General features: G+C 31.3%; 2 protein-coding genes across 2 annotated transcripts; one reads left to right on the top strand and one right to left on the bottom strand.

The window, feature by feature from the left end:
* Positions 1-8,553: 8,553 nt before the first annotated feature.
* LOC115965101 lies at positions 8,554-9,396 on the bottom strand. Its single transcript, XM_031084298.1, has 2 exons — positions 9,077-9,396; positions 8,554-8,977 (listed from the first exon to the last, which is right to left on the bottom strand). Exons 1-2 carry the CDS (start codon positions 9,394-9,396, stop codon positions 8,554-8,556), a joined length of 744 nt encoding a protein of 247 aa, XP_030940158.1.
* A 10,377-nt stretch (positions 9,397-19,773) lies between these two features.
* LOC115962514 (UDP-glycosyltransferase 74F2-like) lies at positions 19,774-23,265 on the top strand. The gene is made up of 2 exons (XM_031081367.1): positions 19,774-20,585; positions 22,463-23,265. Exons 1-2 carry the CDS (start codon positions 19,941-19,943, stop codon positions 23,183-23,185), a joined length of 1,368 nt encoding a protein of 455 aa, XP_030937227.1. The 5' UTR covers positions 19,774-19,940; the 3' UTR covers positions 23,186-23,265.
* The last annotated feature ends 210 nt before the right edge of the window (positions 23,266-23,475 follow it).

Below are 23,475 nucleotides of genomic sequence, written 5' to 3'. Positions count from 1 at the left end.
GTCATGATTCCAAATGAATTTTTTTCAAAATAAAAAATTTTATGGTAATTTGGAATCAATATTGAAATGGTTGCTATTAGAGCTTGCTTTGATGCCCATTGATAAAAACATACACATTCTTTGTCTCAACATCTCTTTTAAAGTTCACTTATAGGTTGGCCTTTTTAATTTCTTTAGCTGAAACTGCAACAGTACATAAATCAGTTCTTATGCTTAAAAGCTCTCTGACATTTGGCAATAGATTTTGTTGATTTGGGCTGGTTAATGATTGCTGTGTTTATGTGTGAATTGTGGGTGGCAGAAGGTCTTGTTGATTTTTGTTTTCATATTTCGGTTGGGAGGTCAGTTTAAGTGGATCATATGCAGGGGCTAGTAAGTCACTGTGTTTTGTAGCCAATTTACATGTCTACATAACCCAAACTTTTAGTCTATGAATAGGCGTGCGTGTCAACTCCACACACGTGTTCATATATCGCCAAAACAACGTATATAGTTAGATTGAGTACAACCACATCACTGAATTGTTCTTTGATTCTTTTTTATATGAAAGTCATTTTGTGCATATGGTGGTATTGACCTTCTCAAGGTTTACTATCATATATATATATATATATATATATAGAGAGAGAGAGAGAGAGAGAGAGAGAGAGAGAGAGTAACAATCTATAAGTAAGCTGGAGGAAGGACTCATTAAATCTAACACTAGTCATGTTCCGGCAATTTAGATCTTATGTAATAAGCAATATAGTTTTTTTGTTTTGTCTCTATAAAATTGATGAAATTTTTTACCTATTGAATGTTCAGAACATGGCTAATAAAATTCATAATTTCTGATTGTTAAATTTGTACTAATGTTAAGAAGAGTTTAGCATTTTGGACGTGCAGCGTGCTTGCCAATGCATTGGGTATTTGTAAATATATCCTTAACTTTAAAATTTTGAAATGAACACCTTGATTTGGTGTTAACTTTCAATTTTTATCTTATAGTCTATGTTAGTGTAAAAATCAACAGTTAGTGGGAAACAAAACACTCCAAAATATCATTTAAATCCCTTTAAATTAGCAATATATGTAGTAAAAACAAGTCCCAGAAAACCCATAATAATCTATGTTGTAAACACAAAGACCCCATATGATAAGAAAAAAAAACTCTAGCCTATAATTTGTGAAATTTACAACACCTTGACAAAGTATGGCTAGCTAATATAGTTAGACGCATCCATGGTTCAAGGAGCTCTTAAAAGCACCATGCTAGTAGTTGGTAGTGTGTAATACACATTTGCAGCCTAATGAGTTTGTTTATAGATAAAAACTTCAACTAAACAACTCTTAAGATTTTCTATCATTATGAATCACTTGATTTTAATGCACATCATCATCTTCCACTCTTGTAGAAAACTAAACCTTAGCACCAAGCCAAGGAAGGGTGCCTACACATCTGCTGTGAGAGGAACCTCTTTGATTCTACACTACCTCTTTGATATGCTTGTTGCATCAATCTCTTTTCTACCTGTTCTAGCTCCTGTATTGGTTTAACCATAACAACAACCTCTATGAAAATGGGAAAGAATCAGAGAGTTGAAAGGTTACAAGTACCCACACATTTGATTAATTTAGAAGTCAAGCAAACACTGGACACCCATTCAAAAAAATTGATGAAACAAGAAATAGCCTATTTTCTTTCTATAAATGATAAAAAGGATGCATTAATCTTCATTACATTAGTAAAGAGGTAGAGTGCAATGAACATTTTTTGAATTAAGATACAATATCTACTGTTGGCCTTTTGCAATACACAAGAATCTCAACAAAGAACAAAACTTTTTAAAAAAATTACAGAATCAAAAATCATGGCAAACCTCATTTGTGACCATCCCACAATTTGTTGCTAGCAAGGATAAGAAACTCAAGGGAGAAGCATGGAAAGATGCACTCTTCAACCAACTAAATGTATCAATTAGGAGAGCTCTCTTAAATAGGGACTTGTAATAACATTGGACTATTGTTAGTAAACAACATTCCTCTAGCAGAATGCTAATACTCAAATGTAGGTGTGTTGATAAATGCCAATAAAAAATTTACATTTTCAAATTAACATTGGTTGGTGGGATATCGAAAATGGTTTAAACAAGGGTTAAAAGCTGCTTATATGTATATATATATATATATATATATTCCCCCCCCCCCCCCCCAATTTCTTTTGGCTTGGATGGTAAAAAAATAAAAATAAAAATAAAGGCACATTCAAATTTACTTAATTCTTTAAAACATAAGAAATATATAACCATTCCATAGAACCAAAGAGTGAGAATATCTGTGGGTTCCAATTATCTCAATTGATAAAGTCTCTGATGGTTGTATAAGAGATCTAAGATTCAATCATCGCTTACATCAAAAACTGATTGGTGTCTTGGTCTGATAATAGATAAAGACTTATTATCAGGAGTGAATGTTATAGGTTGAAACTCTCTCTTTCTCTAAAAATAATAATAATAATAATAATAGTGAGAATATCTTGTGCAGTAACCAAAGGACCAATCATTCATTAATGAGATATATATTTGCTTGAAGCCACAATATCAGCTTAGGGTGAAGTAGCCCATTGCATCACTAAGAATGCCCATATTCTTGTAATTGAGATAAACCTTTGATACATCCCATGTAAAGATTAAAATCATTTACAAATGGTATGTCCTCTCTATTTCCTTATGTTTACTGTTTTGCTTTGAAGTTGACTAATTGTTCATGATTTGTTGTCCTCTCTGCTTCTTCTTCTTCTTTTTTTTTTTTTTTTTTTTTTGGGTTGCTGTATATATATTACCATATTCTTTGGTTAATGATATCCAACGAGTTTTGTAACAAACCATTAATTCATATTTAACATATCTTATTGCATAGCTTCTATGTATCTTCTACTTTTAGCTCTATATTGTGGTTCTTCCATGATGGTTGAATTTCTATTAACACATCCAATATTTCTTAGAAAATTCAGAAAGTCTTTATTTATTTATTTATTTTTTATTTTTTAAGGATTTCGTTTGAATTATCACTTCTTATGTTTTCATATTTTCTAATAATATTTTATAATAATATTTTACACTTATCTACTCCTTATCAAAACCCCCAAAAAAAAAAAAAATAGTATTAACCAAATTGATATGAATTATGAAAAACCAAAACAAATAAATATTTTTAATATAAAATTCAAAATTAATGAGTAACTACATAAAAAATAATCATCCAAAACTAAAGCATGTCTCAATATCGTAAATAATCAATCATAAAATGTTGAAGAAAATAAACCACAACTAATAAGTTTATGTACTTAGGGTTTGAAGAGTATATTGGTAAAATGTCATTTAATTAAACGGGCTAGACAAGCTAAATAGGTTCCATGGATTGGACACTAACTCAATCTATTTATTAAAATATTCAGTTGTGTCAACCAAATATGACACTAACCCATTAAATCTCAACTCATAAGATGCTAATTTCGTATTGTGTTGTGTCAAGTTCACGGGTCATGTCCAATAAGCCACATATCAATCTCTGTTTAATATTCCTCCCAAACTTTCTTATCTCCTTTCTGATTTTGTTCTTTGAGCTCAATTTTGGTATCTCCCCTGCAGGTGCGTTCCCAATTTCACTACACCAAAAACTAGCAGTTGGAATAGATGAAGGTAGGTTTATTATGGATAAGGAAGGTCCTGGGCCAAGAGTGAGGAGTTCAAAAGGGAAAAGATCCCTTACATTGGGCCCTACACTATTTAGTTAGGTGTCACTTACTAGGCTATCTAATTGGTATGATAGAACAGGCCCATTGTTCTTCGTTTGAGGGTTTAGAAGTCTAGGTCCATTACTGGAATCCTTCAATTCAAATATGAATCTTCCCTTATTTACTCTTTGTATTAACGACTCTATGAATGAATCAGGGGACTAAGGTATGCAACCCTTTTCCCAGCCATGGCACTGCATGGCTTCAGGTCTGCTTTCACTTAAACTGTCCAAATTGAACATAATTGTTGTAGTATCACTCTCTGAATCTGAAGCTTCAAAGTGTGGGTGGGTACTCTGTCCATTTGTAATGAAAGGACCATTACCTTCATTCCAAGTCCATTGAAGGTTTGAGTCTTGTGGAGGTTGCCATGGTGATCTAGTCGAAAAGGAAGCATTATTTGTTCCATTACCCAAAGGGCCATGCCGTGTTGGTAGATAACAAGCATGCAAATTGTTGGTGTTTTCACTTGAATTAGTACTAGTATCTTCTGAGGCCAATGATACTAGCACAAATAGGTGGGTAATGAGTGGATTCATGAATATGGATAAAAATTACCACCCTACTATTATAGTAAGTGCTCTTTGTCTCTATCTTTGATATAGTGAATGCTCTCTAATATTATGTGTTTCACGCTATTTTTCTTTTATTTTCCTTTGAATAAATAGTTTCTTGAGAATCTAAGATAGAAGGAGATATATACTACTTTTTTTTAGAATCATATATATATTACCTGATTATAGGCATAAAGCCCATTTAATTTGCTAAAGAATTGAGCTTAATCTATCAAGAACCAATTATGAGTTATATAGTCTTTCATACGATACAAGTACAACCATAAGATCCGCGCGCAACTATAGTTTTACTCAAAGGGGATCCCTTGGAACCTCATTTGATTATTTATTAACCATGCTCTGGAGTCACAATTTATATCATGAATGTTCTGCAAAAAAAAAAAAAAAAAAAAGTTAAATTCCAAAAACCTCCCCTGAGGTTGGAGGAAATATCAAACATGTCCAAAATTTGTTAAAAATGACCAATTTGCTCTTTAAAAATTGACAGCGTGTACTGCCATTTGTTCACTCTCTCCAAACGATTTTTTTTTTTTTTTTTTTTTGAGGAATGATATGTCCACAATATTTTTACAACATTTTCACAACAAATCGTAAGTGACAGGTTGTTACTAGTTGTTATTGTTGGGGCAAAAAAGTAATCTTAGTGTTAGATTCAAATTTGAACCTGTAACAACTAACCACCTATGATTTGTTGTGAAAATGTTGTGGACATAACACCTCTTTTTTTTCTTTTTTTTTTCCACGTTCTCTATTTGTTCACTTTCTTCTTTGCGCCATAACATAAACGCCTCTCTCTAAGCTCAAACCAGTCCAAAAGATATACACAAAACATGTATTTTGAGAAAGATTATAGAAAAAAATCACTAAACTAGTACCCATTTTTCAAATCAAAACCATACATTCTCATTAGAAAAGAATAAAAATTTACATTACATTCCAAAAACAAAAATCCTCCCTCCATCAAACCAAGATCAACCCAATTAGATCCAGTATCACACAAGGCAATCAAACATAGATCAACTCAACCAATCAACCATCCAACATCTAACCTCAAATAGATCCGTTTACATCACACCTCAAACAGATCCAAAAAATAAAATAAAATTCAAAACAAAACCATGACCCATTGGTGAGCATCGTGTGACCCAGCAATCGCCGGCCACCACAGCACCACCCATCACTATCCACCCATCGATTTATATTTTGTTTGGATAAATAGTCCATCCATCCATATTTTCCGTTAAGTACTACATAAAGTTGTCATGCATGTTTAATTTGTCTAATAAAATGATATAATGTCATTTTTGTAGCCTAAATTTTTTAAAATAACTATAAAATTTAAAACAAAAATAAATTACAATAAAAAAAAAAACCTGAAAATGATGTAGTATCATTTTATTAAACGAACAAAATATGTATGACAAATTTACGTGACACTAAATGGAAAATATGTATCAATGAGATACTGAAGCAAGGAGAATAAAACTTTGAAGTGTAAAAGTCAAATAAACTTCTAGTGTAAAATCCAAAAAGTCTCAAATTTTTATAAATGTAGTTTAAACTTTAGTCTATAAAATATAAATAAACATGTTTAGTTGTCAATTTATGAAGTTTAACTTTTAAGAATTACTTTCTCAAAAAAAAAAAAAAAAAAAATCTTTTTAGAATTATAAAAAGTTTAGGGGCAAAATATTTTTCATCAATTACAAGTTATGTTCAGAATAATTGACAAATGTGCTGAGTAAATCCAATAAAAAATTGACAAATGTACCATGCATCAGCATTGTTCAACAAACTTTAATTAAGTTACGTGAACTTGGTTAGCTATTCTTTATTAGCTTTTGAAGTAGATATATAGGCCGTTGATGTCATGTCCCTTTCATCCTTGTGTGAACCAAAGGAAAAACAATAAAGCGTCGGGAAATATGTCAGTTGACTCAATCCACTTGCCATTGCCTTTTGATTTCCCTTGTTTTAATTGCAATGCGTGAATCTGAATGTTCTTTCACCCGCTTTCTGATAAATGATTTAATTCGCTATTTTGCCAAAGAAAATCATCAGCAAAATGGCAATGCCACACCATTTTGTAAAACTTACTAATAGAATCGTAGTGATTCATTTATAATGATTACTGTACTCATTAGGGATGTTCACCAATCTGCATGATCGCTCAAACCAAACAAAACCGTCTGCAAAATACAGTAATTACAAAGACTACTGCAAGTGGTAGTGAACCGCACCACATTGTATAGTGTGGAGTGCGATTTTTTAATAAGAAAACTGTACAAAATCGCACCACTTTGTACCTATATATATATATATTAAATATCTATTAATAATTTAATTTTATATGAAGTGGCCAACCTAGCGTTAGTGTGTTCCAACTTCACATTAAAAACTTCTTCATTTTGGTCAAATACAAAATCAAAGTTCAAAACCTCACTCACTTCTCCATCTCATACTCTCACTCTTCTCTCCTAATACTCTCTCACTCTCAGTAAGCATAACTAGTTGTCTATATGGTACACTTGTTAAGCATTTTTGTGTTACATGTTAATTTGTTTAACATGTATAATTGTATATGGTTTAGTGTCATGAATTATTTTTTTTTGTTTTGTATATATTTGTGGTACTTTTGGTTTACCATAAATCTATCATAGATTATTATTATTATTATTATTTTTTGTGTCTTATATATATTTGTGTTACTTTTTTTTGTTACATATGTTATATATTTTATTATTTTTTGAAACTTACTGTCATATTTTCATGGTTATTAATACTAAACTAGTAATTGGTCATCACATCTTGAAAAATATACCAGCCTAAAAGGTACTAAAAATGGCCAAAAACTGCACCAAACTGCACCATGAACATCCTTAATCCTCATTGAAGCTTCCAATATACATTATTTATGGCCAAATGCGTTAAGTAATATATACTTCACCCTTAAGTCTTCTACCTTGAACCATCATTGTGTATGTGTTTTCAAGAATATATTCAATACATTTTTTTTTGAGAGAGAGTTTCAACCTATGGCGTCTGCTCCTGATGATAGCTATTTATCATCAGACCAAGACATCAATCAGTTTTTGGTGTAGGCCGGGATTAAACCCCAGATCTCTTATTCAACCATTAGAGACTTTACCAGTTGAGTTAACTGGAACCCACATATTCAATTCATAATAAGAATGTGTTTTCGAGAATATATTCAATACATATTAAGAACTGATATGCTAAAATGCACCCACACATAAGAGGCATTTTTTCCACCATGACCATGAATCTTTCATTCCAAGTGATGCAAATACATCACTAATTATTTAAGCATGCCGTTGTAGTAATCAACCATACCCTAAAACAAATTTTGAAAAGGAAACTATGGATTCTCATTGAAATGTTAACTTTATTGCAATCGTGTTCCAATTTGGAAACTAATAAGTTCTTATGGTTTGTTTGGATCTCTTAGATTTGGATTTGGATTTGGATTTGGATTTAAGGGGGCTTAAATCCAAATCTTTTGTTTGGGAAGTTTAAAAGAGGTCAAGGATTTGGATTTGACAAATCCACAAAGAATTTTAAATATTTAGAATGCTTGGATTTGAAATAACTTCTAAAATCAATGTTATTTTCAAATCTATTAATTTCAAATCCAAACTCAAATCTAAATCCAAATCCAAGTTCCCAAACGCAGCTCTAGTGATGAAAAAACATAAATTGTTCACTTTCTTGCCTAAGATCTCTGAGGATATCCCCTCAAAAAAAAAAAAAAAAAAAAAGATCTCTGAGGATAAGATTTTCGGACAAGTGGGAAAATTAAATAGCAAAAGAAATATAGGAGTCGTGTCCATTTTGTGTGCTATGAAAAGAAAACATCATTTATATACTCTTTTATTCTAACATTATGCTTTGACAAGCACTTTTTTTCAAAGGCACCAATCAGATAATGTAAGGGACAAAGGACTATCTGTTTTTTTTAATAATGGAAAGCACTATTATTATTTATAAGAGCATTTTTACAAGTGTAGCTATGCATGAGACATATCTCAAACAAATAAGTTGTACGAAAAAGATGGACAACTGTTAAATTCTTTTACTATATTTGTCTTCTCACATCCCTTTTACGCTAGTTTATTTTGCACATCCGTAAAATCCGTTGATTTTTTTTTTTTTTTTTTTTTTTTGAGAAAGAGGTAAATAAGTTTATTGAACTAAATCAAATCGGAATATATCATCCAAATCATTGGGTAGCTCTTCTACCCATACATCAGTATCTGCAGATAAAACTGCTCTTCTAGCTAGGGCATGTGCCAATTTATTACCCTCTCTACATACATGAACAAAGGAACAACTTGCTAAAGATGAGCTAAAATAGTGAATCTCTTCAATAATATGGCCAAACAGAGTACGGCTGGGACCACATGCGTTGATGGCTTGAATGACCCGTTGGCAATCACCTTCAAAACACGCTTGGAAGAGCAATAATTCTTTCAGGATCACAGCTCTACAGGCCGCAAGTGCTTCAGCATGCTCCACGGACTGGGGTCTAGGAATTTTTTGACTCAGCGCTCCCATGACGTTACCAGAACTGTCCCGAACCACCACCCCAATCCCAGCTAGCTCACTACTTTCAAAAAAAGCCGCATCAAAATTAGCTTTATACCCACCCTCTGCTGGCGGTGACCACTTGACACGGGGAGCATGGTGCACTGGGTTTGTAGGTCACTGGTGAACCTCGAAGAACTCCACAACCAGCTCTTTTGCTCTTTGATATATCTCCTGGATGGGCCACATGGGTTGGCGTTCACGCAGCTTGTTTCTATGCTGCCAAAGACACCAAGCAATTGTTGAGAAGAGAGCAACAAAGAAAACAGAGCCTTGCTCAAAAACAAAGTCGAGAAGGTCCACGAAACTCCTGTGAGCTTTTCGATACAACCCAGAAAATCTAGAATCTGATTTCCAGACCGACTTGGCTTGATCACACAGCCATAATGCATGCAAGAGTGTTTCCTGGTAATCCTCGCACAGGGAGCAAGTCACGTCCATAGGAATCTTCTGTCGGACTAGATTTTGTTTTGTGGGAAGGGAGTCCTTTGCCGCACGCCAGATAAAATGTTTGATCCTTTGTGGCGCATGAAAGGACTGTTTATAACGAAAGTTTTTAAGAGTTCAAATAAGTAAAAAATAAATGATATTTTAGGAAACACTTTAATTTTAAGGAGAAAATATACATTTGGTCTTTACATTTTGGGCCGATTCCCATTTTGGTCCCGAAATTGATTTTGCTACTAATGTAGTCTCTAAAAAAAGAAATCGATTCTATTTTGGTCTCCGCTGTCAACCCACTAATGGAAACCTCCTACGTGGCAGATAGGATGCCCTACTTGCTGACATGGCCATTAAAATATTATTAAAAAAATGATTTGGCATTTTTAAATACCATGTTAGCATTTTAATTATTTTTTTTTAGAAAAAAAACCGGAATTCTCAATTTTAATTTTAATTAAAAAAAAAAACAAAAAAATTGACCTTTTTTAAGTTGTAAAGATTGAAGCTCAAGCTCTTATCATGTTTTCATCTCTCACTCTCTCACACACACAGAACCCGAGTTCTCCCATTCATTCCCAACAAGGACACATCTCTCGGTCTCAAGAGCCAAACAGCATGACCACTCAAAATCAAGATCAAGAGAACCCACAATCTCATGATCCCTAATCCCCAAAACCCTAACCCTTTAAATTGAAGACCCACAAAACCCATCCCACAATCAAACCACAGCAATCCAAGATGAACCAACCCCACTCTTTGAGTTGGTTCATGTTAATCTCAACCATGCCAATCTAGCTTGAGTGTTGAGGTTTCCTTTTTCGGTGAAGAAGAGCGTCGTCGCTTTGGTGTTTTTGGTGAACTCGCTAGGATCGGTGGAGGAGATTGGGTTTGTGGACGATTTGGTGCCCAATTGGATTCTTCTTCGCCACGCACTGCCAATCTGACCCAAACTCTCTAATATCAAAATCTCATCGCTGCTCAAAACCTTACACTCGATATTGACCAACGGCAAACAAATCAAGAGGCTAATCTTCGAGGTTTTGATCATGGAGGCCATGGGGTCTTGATGCTGTGAAAACAATGGGAAAAATTTGGAGTCTTGCATGTGGGTGTTGTGAACATGGATCAATGGTTGGGTTCGCTGATGATTTTGGCTCGGGTTGTGATTTTCGTTTGTGTTTGATCTCTATTTGTGATTTGGGTCTTTATTTTTGTTTGTTCTCTATTTTTTTTTGTTTTTTTTGTTTGTATTCTTGTGATTTGGCTTTGAGTTCTTGGTTGTTAGGTTTGTGTTCTTGAAATCTGGGTTTGAGTTCTTGGTTACTGGGTTTGATCTGGGAAGAACATGAACAACAAGTTGTAATGTTCTTATCAATACATACATACATATATATATATATATATATATAATCGAAACCTTTAAAATTCTCACAATTTTCCATATGAGCACAATATTTAAATAAAATTATCATTTTATTTAAATAAAATTATCATTTTATTTAAATAAAATTATTTTTGTTTAGTCCAAACTTAATAAAGAGTGAAACTCTTCCCCTCTAACAGGTCCAACTTAAACTCAAACTCAACATTTTTTTAAAATAAAATTTTTTTTGTTTAATCCAAACTTAATAAGGAGTGAAACTCTATTTCCTTAACAAGTCCAACTTAAACTCAAACTCATACTGAAACCTGTGAAACTCTCACAATTTTCCACGTCAACACAATATTTAAATAAAATTATTTTTGTTTTGTCCAAACTTAACAAGGAATGAAATTCTTTCTCTCTAACAAGTCCAACTTAAACTCAAACTCATCAACTTTTTTTTTAAAATAAAATTATTTTTGTTTAATTCTTACTTAACAAGGAGTGAAACTCTATCTCTCTAACAAGTCCAACTTAAGCTTAAACTCAAACCGAAACCTTTGAACTCTCACAATTTTCTACGTCAGTACAATATTTAAATAAAATTATAATTTTATTTAAATAAAATTATTATTTTTTTAGTCTAAACTTAACAAGGAGTAAAATTCTTTCTCTCTAACAAGTCTAACTTAAACTCAAACCCATCATTTTTTTAAACAAACTTATTTTTGTTTAATCCAAACTTAACCAGGAGTGAAATTTTACATCTCTAACAAGTCCAACTTAAACTCAAACTCAAATATTGATAATTTATCTCTAAATTTGTGAGGTTAATTATGAACAACATAAAAGCAATGCAAACCCCAATATATATATTTTTTAAGTCGAGTAGAGGTATGAGCTATTCTTATGTTATTTTCTTCTCCTCTACTTTGTTAATTTTTTTTTTTATGGTATTTCATGTATTTTTAAAAAATTAATTTTCATACATGAACCACCAAACTCTCTTTAGCTGTTTTTTACAAATTAAAAAGCTTGCAATAATTAAAATTATTCTTTTGAATGTAACCCATCTTTCTTTTATATTTCTCTATTATTTAGTCATATATATTTTGTTTTGTTTCAATAATTTCTAAGCAGTGAATTATCTAATTCTTTAATATTTCTTGGTCTTTTAGAAGTTTTAATATCTAAATTTTTGAGTTATTTTTTTGTAGTATTTGAAATTGTCGGACAATTTTTTTGTAAGTCATTGTACATTCAAGCAATGGCTTCTTCATCAAATTGTAACACAAATTGAAGTCATACAATAGCAAATCATGCAATGGTTTAATTTCTTAATCAATTTAAGATTTTATAAAATTATTTTAGTTTACCTCATAGAGAGGTAAGTTCCTATGTGTAGCACGGGTTAGCGACTAGTAAAATTAATAATGAAAAGTAACAATTTTTTAAAATTAAATTAGATCTAAGGTTTTTTTTTTTTTTTTTTTTAATTTAATTTCTTTTTTATATAATTTTTTGACATGGCTTTGTTTTAAAAAATTTAAATGCTAACGTGGCATTTAAAAATGCCAAATAATTATTTTTAATAATATTTTAATGATCACGTCAGCGCTATGTCGGCAAGTATAGGATTTTGTCTACCGCGTAGGAGGTTTCCGTTAGTGGATTGATAGTAGGGATCAAAATAGAATTGATTTTCTTTTTTTAGGGACACATTAGTAGCAAAATCAATTTAGGGATAAAAATGAGAATCTGCCCAAAATGTAGGGACCAAAAGTGTATTTTCGCTTAATTTTAATGCAATGATGATCTCTTAATTTATATAACATTAGAAAAGAGTTATTATCAATGTCTCTTCATTCTAACATATATATCATTAGTATGGTTTTGAAACTAAGACCATTCAATTTGGCCCTTTTAGATATACGCTATTGTTAGTTTCTTTAAAACATTTTCCCTTCTCCCCTTGTGTGTGTGTGTGTGTGTTAAAATACTTAGTATTCTAAAAAAAAAAAAAAGATCTGAAAAATAGAGAGGTTTAAAGTTTTTAAGGTTAGATCGAGGTAAAATAGTGAATTTTGGTTCAACAAAGCTGACTAAACCAACAAAAATTTTCTAAAAACACAACAAATTGACATAACATTTTCATAATACTTTTATAATTTTGTTATATTTTATTCGAATTTTAAAGAATTGGTAGCTTAACAGCTTTGAAAATATTGTTACAACAACAAGATGTCTTAACATTTTTACAAAAAGTGTTATATTTACGACATTTTCACAACAGATTGTTATTGGTGAGCAAAAAAGTAGTTTCATTGGGAAGTTTAAATTTAAATCAATAACAATTTACTACTTATGATTTGTTATGAAAGTGTTATGAAAAATATTGTGGATGTTGCACTTCTTTTTTCACAATATCTTTATTTTTAGTCGTGGTTGGTTTCAGTATGATATTTATTATTTTATTTTGACCTATAAGGAATTAGACCCTCAACAATTGTGAAAATATTGTGCGAGTTTGCTGTGTTAATATTTTATTGTAATGTGAAATAGTGTGAGTTGGACAAACCAAACATAATGTAGCAAATCTATTGTAAGTTTATGCATTCATAACAAAAATAGGCCAGCGAAATAGTAAAAATTGAACAAGCCAAACCTACTGTAGCGAAGCTGCTGTAACTTTTCATATTCGCACTTTTTATATATAGATTACTAAATTTGATTAAACCAAAAAAAAAAAAAAGGGTTTATAAATACAATAAAATATCACAACATTTTCATAATATCTCTATTTTGAGTATTTTCAACTGTGGTGGATCTCAGTCTAATATTTTATTATCTTACTTTAACCTATAAGGAACTTACACCCCAGTAATTGTGAAAATATTGTGATAATAATAAAATGTCATGATATTTTCACAATACAATACCTTTATTTTTAGTTGTACTAAATCACAGTATGATATTTTATTATTTTATTTTGACTCATAAGGAATTGACACATGTGTCACAATATTTTCACAATATCTCTATGTATACATTGTACTTACAATTTAAATTTATATTGTAGACACATAAAAATTGGCAATTTTTGTATACATTTGCAAAATTTGTACAATATTTACCATTATTTTTTTGTAAATGTGTATAATATGAGTCCAAATCTTTTGTACCACTCTCTCTGCCCTACTCTATGCTCCACAAATAAAAATTTGACACATGTCTACCTATTTAATTAGATGCTAATTTTTTGCCTTTTTATATTCCAAACTTTCAGTTTCCTAAAAATTTAGAACAAAAAACCAACACTTACAACGGCTACCATCACCGGTCCACCACCAATTTCGCCGGCTCCACTAAAAAGAGATCACCAACATTGTCATTGGCCATCCACTACTGCCGCCAGGTCCACACCTCAGCCGGTTTGCCAATTAGCCCCCCCCAAAAAAAAAAAAAAAAAAAAAAACACCTACACATCTTCATTGGTCACCACCAACAAGCAATCCATCAAAAATTTACCAGATACTCAACCCCAAATTGGTACAAGTCAGTGTGTAACCTTTTGTCCGTACTTTGATTACCACAATTAATCAATCAGCACACAGAAACTGAAAATTTTCAAGAATAGAAAGCCACGAAGCACTGTGCCACACAACAGAATAAACACAACAAAACCATGTGTTGGTGTGGACCTGGCGGCTGAGATGTGGACCTAAGGTAGCCACTAAGGTGGACCTAAGTTAGCCACTAAGGTAAATGCTCTAAGCAGCATACAAAACATGGCAGCCACTAAGGTAAGCCTAAAGCTTTTGATTGACAAAAAGAGACACCAAGTGCTCTTCGCTGAAGCAGGCAAGGAATTGATTGATTTCCTTATTAGTTATTACTATTCTCACTCTGCTGGTTGGACCGGTGATGGTGGCCGTTGAACATGTGTTGGTTTTTTGTTTTAAATTTTTTTTTAGCAAACTGAAAATTTGGAATATAAAAAGGCAAAAAATTAGCATTTAATTAAATAGGTAGACATGTGTCAAATTTTTATTTGTGAAGTATAAAGTGGAATAGAGAAAATGATACAGAAGATTTGGACTTGTATAATATTTACCACTTATATGTATGTATATACTAGTATTTATAAAAAAAAAAAAAAAAATGGGGGCCAGTGGGGGCGTCGTGCACTGCCCTCCTCGTCCAACAATAGCTCCATCCTAGGTCACAGCAAAAATAAATTTCAAAATTTTTGAGTTTGAAAAACTGAATTGGTGACCAGTTTTTGGTTAACCCAGTTTCCAGTAGTCGGTCTGGTTTTAAAAACTATAATCATTAGAAAAAAGTTGATATATATATTAGAAAAGAGTTATGATGTTATTGTCTCGAAACTTTTTTTTAACAATTTTTTTAATTTTTATATTACAAGTACTATGAACAGAAAGAGTCGTAAACCACTCTATTACGTAAAAAAGAAGAAGAAGAAGAAGAAGAAGAAGTTATCATTAGATTGTCTTCTATGGGTTTCCAATATTTTTATAAACTATTTTTTATGCATGCATGCATCTATACAAAGAATTATGCAACCAATCGTTCTGTTCTGACGTTAATATTTTATAGAAAAGGGTTACCAAGTGTCTTTGAGTATTGTAACAACTTATTATAAAAACTATCAACAGAAAAGGTCATAAACGACTGTTTTATATAACATATATACAGACCAAGATTGTCTTTTCGTACCATAATATGGTGATTGTCCTGTATAATTGTTGGATAAAAGAGTCGTCTATGACTTTTCATGTCAAAGACTCAATTTCTTCATACTACGAGATTGGCTTTTATCATGTTATGCATTAAAAAATAAAAAGAGCTTGTCTTTTATTAATTTCAATGATTTCCCCCATACGTATGCACTGATGCACATATTTTGTAATTTTATATGAGTTTCCATTATCAAAAGATTATTGTGTGATTTGTCTTTTATGAGTTCCCAGTTCCCACACGCAATTATAATTTTAATTTCGTAGAAGCATTAACAAGTGCGTAGATCTTATGCATCAAACTTGCGATAAAAATCTAAACTTATATTCAATAGCGTCTTCGATGGGACTAGATGTAAAATTATATATGACTCATCCGGATTTTCTGAAGACTGAGACTCAACAAATAAAGTGTCACTATGACAACACCCAAATGGAAGATGTCAATGCAAATTACCCCTATATCCATTCTTTTTGTTCATTAAAAAAAAAAAAAAAAGGTGCATAAATCTTATTTATGCATCAAATTTGCGACAAAGATTGGGCTTTCTTTTAATTTAGCATTTTGTATTTGGTGATATGGTCATTGGGAAGGATGATTAGATTGGTAGAAAATGACATGCCACACAGATTTTTCTTCTCTGTCAACAATTATTTTGATGGTCAGACTTTTGTCTTTGAGGGCCAGTACGCTTTGGCACACATGAGATTATCATTTCTTGATAGGATTGGAACTTTTATTCTTTACCCACCATTTGATAAATAAAAAGAGCTTGTCTTTTATTAATTTCAATGATTTCCACCATACGTATGCACTGATGCACATATTTTGTAATTTTATATGAGTTTCCATTATCAAAAGATTATCGTGTGATTTGTACAGGGAGCACGTGGAATGTCTAAAGAAAATATGGAAATAAACAGTAATTGGTGGAAGTGCAAGAATATGCAGAATTTCCTTTGTTAAAAAAAGAAAAAAAAAAGAAAAAAAGAGCAACCTGTTCGGGCACCTGCTTAAAGGGCTGTAAATGAGCCAATTCTTTTTTTTTTTTTTTGAGATATCTTACTTTTGGATCATATAAACAACTAGTCGCTAACCCGTGCGATGCACGAGATAGTTAAATAAAAATAAAAAGTATTTATTTTGCTTAAAGTTCTATGACTTGACTTAAAAAAAAAAAAAAAAAATTGAATAACTTGAAAATAAGTAATTTTTTGTTCAATATAATGGTTTAGAAAAATTCTTTTTCTTTCATATCATTGGTTTCACATAATACATCCCGGCGTGGGCTATTCTATGGTGATGACTTCACGTAATACTCAACTGCAATTAAATCTAATATCTATTACCAATCTAATATATGTTATCTTGATAGTAGATCTACAAATTGCATTCTCATATTCTTAAAGCTTGCCACATCAGTATTATTATCTATATATAATATAAAAATGAAGTTTTTGACTTTTTGTGAGACTTACGTTAGAATTAAGATTAAAAAATAATTATATATTTTTTTAATTAGACCTCACGTTAGAATTTAAAAAAAAAAAGAAAAAGAAAAAGAAAAAAAAAAGGACTTACTTTAGGTTTCAAAAAAAAAAAAAAAAGACTCACGTAAAAAAAAAGACTTTAGGATTAAGGAAAAAAGAGAGAGAGACTCCTGTTAGGACTCTCTCTTCCCTCCTCAAATTTTCTGCAATTTGGTACTATAAAATCAAAAGAATTAAATCAAATTAAAAAATATAAATAAAAAATGCTGATGCAGAAAAATTGTGGAGAGGTTAACCAAAAGTCAAAGGCTTCGGTTTTATATATATAATACTAACCCGTGCGATGCATAGTATAATTTAATAAAAAATATATATATTTTTCTTGAAGAGATAGTGACTTAAAAATGAATGATAATAAATAATTCAATTTATATATAAAAGTTCATAAAATATATATATATATATACAAACTTCACCTCACAATACCAGTTGAGAATACACTTTGATCATCAAATATAATTATATAAGAATTGCATTTAGAGAGAGATTATGATGACTATACTAAGGACAACATTTTTATAAAGGAATTTATATGCTTGGAAGAGCATAATATTTACTTCAATGATGCAATCATTCTTTTGAAAATATGTAAGAGGCTCACCAAAATAGAAAGTGGCACACAAAAATAAACAACAATTTCATATCAAAAGATGCAATATAAGCACACAACAATAACTGCAAGAAATTGATCATGCAAGAATACATATATTTCACTGGACTTCCACTTAAAGTTGAACTTACCACAAATCCTAGTATCAAGATTTTTACATTCTTGTAAAGTAAGACCAATATCAATTAACCAAAAAAATATTGTAGGGAATCAAATCATAAATTTAAGAGACATAAGTTATCCTACAATTGTATTATGACTATTTGATAATTTAGTAAGAGCTAAAACAATAATATAGAAAAATTAAATAACCACAATTTTCATCAATCAAATATTGTCAAAAGCATAAATGGATAACAAACCAAATCTAGGTCCACCACTTCATAAAATGGGAACTAATACACACCAACTTTTCCAACTTCAACACAAAACTATCAAAAGCATAGATTATTTTGTATGAGCAATACACACATAAGTAGTAGTTATTATTCTATAATGTAAATGCTACAAACTAACTAAATAAATTATGAGATATGTAAAAGCAGACCAAAATTTTTTGCTTAGTAAGTTGCTTTATCTCTTGAGATAAAGAATATACTTATATATATATATATATATAACAATTAGAGTTAACTTGCACAATTGCTGATTTTTTTTTTTGAGGGAGAACAATGGCTAAACTTATGCTTCAGATATTACTCACACTTCATAAATTAAGATTTGAAAAACTTCCAACAATATCCAAAAAATATAATAATAATAGTTCTTCATATATTAATTCTTTCATATAATACCTTTATAACCCCTGTACAATCAGTGTTCTTCATAAGGATGAGCCCTCCAAAAAAATAAAGAGAAAAAGAAAGCTTACCTCGAGGAACACTACCAAAATCATTACATTGGAAAGCAAAGGTTGGCAACGGTGGAGAAAATCACGCATTGAAAACCAAAGATTTATTGAATCAAGACCGTGATATTATTGAATCAAAACTTTTTCACATATTACAAAAAGAGATATGTCCTCAGGATTAATACCATTGCGTCTGACACTGGAAAAAGAGATAAAATTAATATCTTTAATTTACTTCTACCTGAGAGTCTTTAATCACATGAACACAACCCGCCAGGCAGCAACCTTCAGAGTTAAGGAAATTGATAACAACCCCAAAATCTCCTTCAACCTCAGTCACATTGGTGTCAATCTTCAGAGCAAAGACAATGGCTCCCTTCAGGGTTTTGAGTTTAGGGTTATAAAATAGAGTCGGGGGTTTCACCGTTTCAGTATGAATTATTTTTGTTATTTAAATAATAAATATATAAGGTATAAAATCTAAAATAAAAAGAAAAAGAAAATAATGGTGACGTGGAAAATTGTGGGAGCTTTAGAGGCTTCGGTTTTATATATATATATATATATATATAGATTATTCTTAATACCTGTTTTATTTGATTTTAAGTACATAAATAGTTTAAGCTTGGTTCTTTTATATAAAAATTTCTAGTTGACCAACATTTTTTGTCACCTCTAACACTTATAATTAAATATGAAAAATATTTTTTTAAAATCAATCTTTGTTGAACCAAACACAATCTTAAATAAAAACAAAATAACTTGGTAATTTAACCCCAAAAAGAAATGCAGTCAATAAAATGCATTTTTTTTTTCATTAACACAATAAGCATTTATTTTTGGAAAAAACCCATTTATTTCTAAAACGTGTCAAGTATTTTTCAACCTTTCGTACATGTCCCACTTGGTGTAAGGTAAAAAAAAAAAAAAAAGTATGGCATGGTAAAACAACGATGCTAGTAACATATAAAAACGCACTTTATCGCAACTGTCTTATGTGACAAATTCAGTGGTAGGAAAAAAATACTGAGCCCATATTATGGTGATGATAAACAATTACAGTTTGCCGCACAAAATAATTGAGGCAAAGTGTAAACGTTTATGTGTTGTACTAACATTACTGATAATGAAATATGCCATTATTGAGCACGTGTGCACAAGATGTAATCAACTTGTCTTCTGTTGTTAGTTAATGAAATTTCCAGATTTCCTATAAAAGAAAAAAGAAAAGATGGCACGTACAACCTACCAGTCTTTTTGTTCTTTGGAATTTGGAAATGTCGAGTCGCATACTTCCTCCTACTAATAGGGTTCTCCAAATAGCAAGACATGTTCTTTTCCTAAGATAGCTCTAAGTTAGAAAGCTACTAAACTCAATAGTTGTTGAGCTAGCTCCCGAGTGAGAGAGAAATGGAAAACAAAGCATATAGAGGCCATGTCTTAGTTTTACCATATCCAAGCCAAGGCCACATAAATCCATTGCTCCAATTCTCTAAACGTTTGGTCTCCAAAGGGCTTAAAGCTACACTAGCCACAACCCTTTTCATCCACAACACCATGCAACCCCAATCATCAAGCTCTCTCCAATTTGACACAATATCAGATGGCTATGATGAAGGTGGGTTCGCCCAAGCAGAGAGTATCCATACATATCTCAATCATATGGAAACTATAGGCTCAAAAACACTGGCTGACCTTATTATAAAGAACAAAAACACAGCAAACCCAATTGATTGCATAATATATGACCCTTTTTTGCCTTGGGCTTTGGAAGTAGCTAAAAAGTTTGGTATATTTGGAGCTGCTTTCTTCACTCAAACTTGTGCCGTGAATTTTATATACTATCATGTGCATCATGGACTATTGAAGCTACCAATTACTTCCACACCCATCTCAATTCCTGGTCTACCTGTGCTTGAGCTTGAAGATATGCCATCTTACATCAGTGTGCCTGGATCGTACCCAGCTTACTTTGAGATGGTGCTCAATCAATTTTCTAGCTCAGATAAAGCCGATGCAGTTCTTGTCAACACTTTCTACGAGCTAGAGCCTGAGGTGGGTAATTATATATGTTTATACAATTTCATTTTTATAATTTTTGTTTTAGAAATTGTTTATGTGAGTGTCGGACTGCCTTTTTTTATTATTATTATTATTATTTTTTTATCATTTCACTCTACTTTTGTGCAAACAATAGGGGAGAAGAAAGTGATCATAAAGGTAGTACAAGTTTTAAACTATAATATTTACAAATAGAGGTATCCCTTAAAAAAAATATGAAATTCAGATATTTATTTATATTAGTGTTTAAATTTGATAATACTCACAACCGTCAATATGTTAATTATTCAAATCTACAATTATTGGAAAAAAGGTGCACAATCAGAAAAGAGTCAGAAATCTAAAGAAAGATCTTCCTCAAAATCAACAAATTATGTCACATCAGTTTATAAGATAATTTTGTAATAATTTTAGTAATTGATTATTAAAAATATTGACCATATGTTGTACACCCGAATTAGTTGGGGCACAACCATCCAAATTGAATATGTTGCATGTTCACACCAACCTATTTGAATCGGACATAATTAGCCATTAAAAGAACATGTTTGTATAGCATTTTTTAAGCCAACGAATAAATGCATTATTTAATTTTCAATTTTTTTAATTATTAATTTTGATTTTTCAAACACTTTTTTCTTTTTATTTTTTTTATTTTTTTATTTTTTTACCTTGCTCATAGAGGAAGTTCTAATATCACTTGATTCACTAGTTAATTTGATGGTCGCTTAGAAGCTCTTATTTGAAATTTGTTAGAAATTTAATCTTCGAATTGTTTTATGTGACTTTATTAATGAAACATGTAGCCATTTTTTTAAGCCAGTAAATAAGTTCATTATTTTTTTTAAAACTTTATTATTATCATTGGCATTATTGGGGTGATGATCACTCTACGAGTACGAAGTTTTTGTGGGGTAGGAGGCAAGGACTGGAATTTAAGTTTTTAGAAAAAAGTTTCACACACATATACACTTAGATTAAACTAGATTAGAATTTCTATATTGTATAAAAAAAAAAACTTTGTTATTTATTATTTTTTCGATTTCAACCCTACCCCCTTTTTTACACACTGCTTATATTGGAATTCTCATATATATCACTTTAGAAATTTGATTCTCACCTAAGGATCTCTTATACAACCACACTTTGTTATAAATTTAATTTCCATTTTTTTTTTTTTGCGAGTCCACTAACATAGCATGTGTTATAATCTTAGTATCCCACATGGATTAAGTGTAAGTTTAACCATGTTTTTATAAGTTCTTGAGCACTGTTTCCGTGCAAGTTGGTCTAAAAGGTGAATTCTACCCATAAGTTCCTAACAACATGTTGAGATATCTTTCATCTCAAAAGCATAAACAATGAGTTTGAGCTTATTAATGTTATACTTTTTTTTTTTTTTTTGAATCATGGATGTCTCGGTTGAAAATATCAAGAGGTGTCAATTAAATTACGAGACTCTTGGCTATTAATGTTATACTAATTAATGCACTTTTGCTATAGTTATTCCATCTAATACTTGATCAATTTATTATGCATAATTGGATGCGAATGCTCATTCTAACATAATTAACCTGAAACTTCCATAAAGATCATGTCAGAATTAAGGTTGCAATAATACTAGTATCATGCACTTTGCTACAACTGTCCAACATATTGTAAGTCATGAAGAAAAAATAGTGGTCTTTTATGATAATAACAAACAACCAATCATAATTTACCACACTAGAACAATTCTAATGGAGTGCGTGACAATGATTCTAGCATTATTGTTAAGGTTGTAATTATCAACAAGTTTTCAATTATATAATTGTTGCTATTGTAACCTTTTGTGCCGATTGAAATTTGATTATTGTCCTTTTTCATATCAGGTGGTGGACTCCATGTCAAAAGTCTGTCAATTACTACCAATCGGACCAACAATTCCATCTTTCTATTTAGACAAACGTCTAGAAAATGACAATGATTATGGGCTCAACCTTTTCGTATCAGACTCATCTGTTTGCAATAATTGGCTCAACACTAAGCCAGAAGGATCTGTTATTTATTTGTCCTTTGGTAGCATGGCTAGTTTAAACAACAAGCAAATGGAGGAATTGGCATTTGCTTTAAAAGGAAGTAAATTCCATTTCTTGTGGGTTGTTAAGGCTTCTGAGGAAGCAAAGCTCCCTGAAAAGTTTGTGGAAGAGATAGGAAATAAAGGGTTGGTAGTGCAATGGTGCTCCCAACTAGAAGTGCTATCAAATAAGGCAATTGGGTGCTTTTTAACACATTGTGGTTGGAATTCAACCTTGGAGGCATTGAGCTTGGGAGTGCCGATGGTGGGGGTGCCACAATGGACCGATCAAACTACAAATGCTAAGTATTTTCGGGATGTGTGGAAGGTGGGAGTGAGGGCTAAGGTTTGTGAGAATGGCATTGTTGAAAGAGAAGAGATTGAGTTTTGCATTAAGGAAGTAATGGAGGGTGAGAGAGGGAAAGATTTCCAAAAGAATGCTAAGAAATGGAGGGATTTGGCTATAAAGGCTATTAGTAAGGGTGGTAGTTCAGACAAGAATATTGATGAATTTGTCTCCAAATTCATAAACTCCTAATTTAAAAGCTATTTTTTTTAGATGTAATAATCTTAACTCATGATGCAGTTTGAGAATGTAATCACTTTTTTTTTCTCTAATTGTCTTGTCACGGAGAGTGATGCCATTGTTTTTAAATATTCACTATGGTCAATGAAAAAAATTCTAAGTTTGTGATTGGTTGTGAAACATTATCTAAATACTAATTACACCTCAAGCCAAGAATCTTGTAGCTCAACAAGCCGATACTTCTTGATCATTTTAACATAAACATTAATCCTACTTTCTCGTTGTAACTATTGAATTATATA

The sequence above is a fragment of the Quercus lobata genome, chromosome 10, assembly GCF_001633185.2.
Source record: "Quercus lobata isolate SW786 chromosome 10, ValleyOak3.0 Primary Assembly, whole genome shotgun sequence".
NCBI classification, from domain to species: Eukaryota; Viridiplantae; Streptophyta; class Magnoliopsida; order Fagales; family Fagaceae; genus Quercus; species Quercus lobata.
Note: the sequence above shows the minus strand (reverse complement) of the source record. Positions and strands in the feature narration are given on the sequence as shown.